General features: G+C 29.4%; 1 protein-coding gene across 1 annotated transcript; it reads right to left on the bottom strand.

The window, feature by feature from the left end:
* Window positions 1–3,292: 3,292 nt before the first annotated feature.
* LOC114313952 (pathogenesis-related genes transcriptional activator PTI5) lies at window positions 3,293–4,015 on the bottom strand. The gene has a single exon (XM_028260380.2). The coding sequence runs from the start codon at window positions 3,867–3,869 to the stop codon at window positions 3,390–3,392; it is 480 nt and encodes a 159-aa protein (XP_028116181.2). The 5' UTR covers window positions 3,870–4,015; the 3' UTR covers window positions 3,293–3,389.
* Window positions 4,016–4,608: the final 593 nt, after the last annotated feature.

The following is a 4,608-nucleotide window of genomic DNA, read 5'->3' on the forward strand; positions in this document are numbered from 1 at the left end:
CACGAACACATCCTAATTTTGGTATGAAAATACTATGTTGTTGTGTGTGCATATGATTTATAATTCTTATTCGGATAAATTACACTTTACCCCGTAGAGTTTTACCCATTTCTCACTTTGGCCCTTTATGTTTGTAATCTTTCTTATTTTTGCCTTTTATATTTGCAATCCTTCTCATTTTACTCCTAAACTAACTTCCATAAAAAAAAAAAGTAACATAATTTGTCACATCACTAACATATCAGCTCTATATGTGATGTAAAAATTTCACTAAAGATGCAAAAAATAAAAAATAAAAAAAAATTGGAATTTTTTTAGCCTTTAGTGAAAAAAATTTTCAAATTTATTTATAAACATTATTACATTATAGATACATCTAAATTAGATGCAGCTAAAAAAATAAAAACAAATTTAACTAAAAAAAAAAAAGATAGTAATGTTTTCATTTCAGAATTGACAATATAGGTGTTTGAGTCAGTATATTTTTATTTTTTTTGTTTTTAGTAAATTTTTTTCTTTTTTTAGTTAAATTTGTTTTTATTTTTTAGGTGTATCTAATCTAGATGCATCTATAATGTAATAATGTTTTGTGAATAAATTCGAGAAAAAAAAAGTTCACTAAAGACCAAAAAAAATTATATTTTTTTTGTTTTCTATTTCTTATTTTTTTCATCTTTAGTGAATTTTTTACATTACATATGGAGCTGATGTGTTAGTGATGTGGCAGATTCTGTTAGTTTTTGGGATGAAAGTTAGTCTAGGAATAAAGTGAGAATGATTGCAAATATGAAGGGCCAAAGTGAGATGGATTGCAAACATGAAGCACCAAAGTGAAAAAAATTAAACTTAAAGGACCAAAGTGTAAAGGATTGCAAACATAAAGGGCCAAAGTGAAAAAAATTAAACTTAAAAGGTCAAAATGGAAAATGAGTGAAACTTTAAAGGGCAAAGTATAATTTACCCTTCTTATTCATTGTTGTTTTTAATTTTCAAAATCTTACCGATTCTGATTTATAATTCTTATTTATTGTTGTTTTTAATTTTCAACAATCTCACTGATTCTGATTTATAATTCTTATTTATTCTTGTTTTTAATTTTCAAGAATCTCACCGATTCTAATTTATAATTCTTAAAGTTATTTTGGTAACATATTTTTTTAATTAAAAAATTAAAAAATTATAATAAAAAAATTAATTTTATCCTTTATTTTATTACACGTCCTTTTATAAAAATTAAATAAAATAATCCATCCTCAAAAACAACCCTTATTTATTGTTATATTTTAGATGGTTGGTTGAGTTGGGTCTTCTTCTAGAAGGATGATTAAAATTACTGTCCAAATTATCTCTCTGCGATTAGCTAAAATTGACTTGACCCAAGCTTTAGAGTCTACCATGACAATTTCCAAAGTTTAAAAAAATAATAGAAATAAAAAATAAAATATCATTTGTAAGCCGAAAAAAATAGACCAGATTTTGAGGCCAACTAACCTGGGTGATTTGACTTGTCAGCCAACTTAGGCCTATTTGGATAATTAAGAAAAAAATTAATTATTTAATTTTTTTTTGTTGACTTCTTTTAAAAAAATGTGTAAAAAAAATAAAAAATATAATATAGTTAAAATAAATTCATAAACCAATAAATTAATCTTTTTTTTTTTTTTTTCAGTTGCCAAAATAGGCCTTAATCAGCTTAAATAGCAAGTGTTTAAAATTTGATTAAAAAATTTTTGATTCCTAAGCCTCCGTTTGGGAAGTGGGTTGGCTTTTTGGCTTTTTGGCTTTTTTGGCTATTTTAGCCTGGGCTAAAAAGCTTGGTTTGGAAAGGGCTTTTTGGCTTTTTGACTTTTTGGCTTTTTTTTGTGAGAGAAGAGTGTAATGATTATGGATTGGATGTGATGTTTTGTTTGTTGTGGCTAAAATAGCCTGTTTTGTCTTTTGTGGCTATTTTAGCCCCAACCCACTTGCCAAACACCACCTAAATCTAAATCTTCTTTTCTAGTGTGTTAAATCATCTGCAATAATTAAACATATCTTGAGATTTTAATATTTTTAAATTTTTGCATAATATAAAGACTAAATAATTTGAGATTGGGGACAAATAGATTTAAGGGTGATTTGGAGTTTGCTTATTTTTCTTTTGGTAACAAGTTTAGAAGCCAATTTATTAGTTTATTTGAGTCACATCACCTCCATACTTTTTACACGTTTTTTTATACTAAGTCAAAAAGTCAACTTATAAGTAACTTTTCAAAACAATCTTAGTAACATTTTGATTTTTTACAAAAAAAATTGGTAAAAAAGTAGAGAAGTGAAGTGAAAACTTTATAGTAAAATAAGCAAAGAAGTATACTTATGGAGACAAATAATCCTTAATTTTAAAATATTTAGAGTTTATAGTTCAAAATCTATTAAAATTTAAGAGTTATGATGGAGACCCCCTCAAAACTCTCACCCCCACCACCCCCACACACACGTGGGGGTTGGGGATTGGGAGAGAAGAAAAAAAAAAGAAAATAAAAAGAAAAATGGATCAATCAAAAGTAAAAGGAGTGGGAGAAAGGAGGTCTTAAACATTTTTAAAAATTTAATGAAGCAAAAATTAAAATAGCCAAACAAAAATGACTAACAAATATTTTCCACCCGCTCGCCATGGTTGGGCTGCTACTAAACAATGGTTGGGCCGCTACTAAACAATGAAATGTTATTTTTTTCAAGTACATTTATGCAACTAATAATTGAGCTAATTCAATTAATTGCTCTCACATAATTCTATTCGAGAGGTCAGGGATTAATTTTTTTCAAAGATAAATATTAATTACTTCTTCTCTATTATAAGAATTGTATTAAATTGTTTATTTCCTTTCATTATGGGCTTTCTTATGGTGGTTGGTGAGCTTCTAACTATGTGTTATTGAACCATAATTATCTAATTTAACAAATAATCTTCTATCAATTGATCCCAAAATATATATATATATATATATATATATATATTCCATTTATGCGTCGACTGGATTGCCGTTTGCCAAGTACAACAAGTCATTTGAAAAGTTATGGATATCAAAAAATAAAAATCAAGAAAATGAATTGCATTATATAAAATTAAATTTAGTGTAAATGTGAATTACATTAAAAATAAATATAATTCACAAATTTCTTTAATAGATAATTTTCAAAGTAATTTTTTTTCTATCTAGAATTGCCTTTCTAACTCAACCTTTTATATGCACATCATAATTAAGACCAACTCACAAATGAAATAAAACAAGGTAAAAATAATATATATATATAAACAAAAAAAGGCTTACTTAAACCATACATTCATCCTATTGTAGCATGTCACAAGGTTAAAATGTCCCAACAAGTGCATGATGGACATGTAGAACTCAAAATTCTGGTTTTGACATCCCACTTGAAGCCTCACTAGAACTTCCACTACTTGAATTACAACCATGCTTATCCAATCTCTTTGAGCTCAAATTCTGATCAAACTTTTGCCCCACCATCGCACCAGGGAAATTAAGGAGAGCCCTAGCACCGCGCATCTTAAAAGCCGCCCTATCATAGGCCATGGCAGCCTCTTCAGCGGTCTCAAAGGTGCCAAGCCACACGCGTGCACCGTGTCGCGCTGAATCACGTATTTCAGCTGCAAATTTTCCCCATGGACGACACCTAACGCCCCGATAGTGCTTCTTTTTCCCTATTGCAGGGTTGGGTTGAAGGGCATTTGTAGCCCTGGTTTGGGTTTTGGGGGGCAAAAATGAGGGGCTAATAAGGGCATTGGCCTCATTTAGGACTTCACATAGGACCATGTCTTGTGAGTCATTCTCATTAAGAGGTAGCTCACTTTGGTGGGATGGAGCCATGGCCTCTTTTTTGCTAGCCTCTCTCTCACTCAGGCTTTTTAGGTGTTATGTGTGAATGAAACTTGAAGACTTAAAAGTCTATGTTATGTGGATGAACAGTTCCATTTAACTTTTGGGGACATAGAACTTTTCTTTGGAGAGGAAGGTGGGAGGAACTAGAACATACATTTATTTTTCCTTTTTTTCTATCTAGAGGTTTGGTTGGTAGCGAAGAAAGTTTGACCCCACGTTTTCCTCATATTACAATTATATTCCTTTTGTTTTTCACGCGGAATAATAAATAAATAAATGGGACACTTTTTCATAAATCTCTTTTTATCTATTTATGTTCTATTTAGTCCATATTATTTTCTTATATTTCAATAAATTCTATAAGTGACATAGTTACTAAAATACTCCTAATAATATTCACATTTACAGTGTGAATGTTCCGTGATATGAATATTCGCACTGTCAATGTGAATATTCACACCATCAATGTGAATATTAACATGTCAATTTAAATATTCACATTATATAATATGAATATTCACATCACCAAATTATTAACCGTTCAAAAAAATATTTATAAGGGTAGAAATGTCCATAAAATACTTTAAATATGAGAATTAGGATTTGATAGATCAAATGTTCAAATACAATAATGATTCATCTCCCATTTTTCCCTCATCCCCTTTGACCCCCTCTCTCTCTCATTGGTTACATTTTCTTTTTCTTTTTCTTTTTTTTCCTGCTCCTC

Source organism: Camellia sinensis, chromosome 9, assembly GCF_055761805.1.
Source record: "Camellia sinensis isolate YWXY chromosome 9, ASM5576180v1, whole genome shotgun sequence".
NCBI classification, from domain to species: Eukaryota; Viridiplantae; Streptophyta; class Magnoliopsida; order Ericales; family Theaceae; genus Camellia; species Camellia sinensis.

What these genes read in the sequence shown, in the direction of transcription:
- LOC114313952 (XM_028260380.2), bottom strand. Translation starts at nt 3,869, where the DNA reads ATGGCTCCATCCCACCAAAGTGAGCTACCTCTTAATGAGAATGACTCA.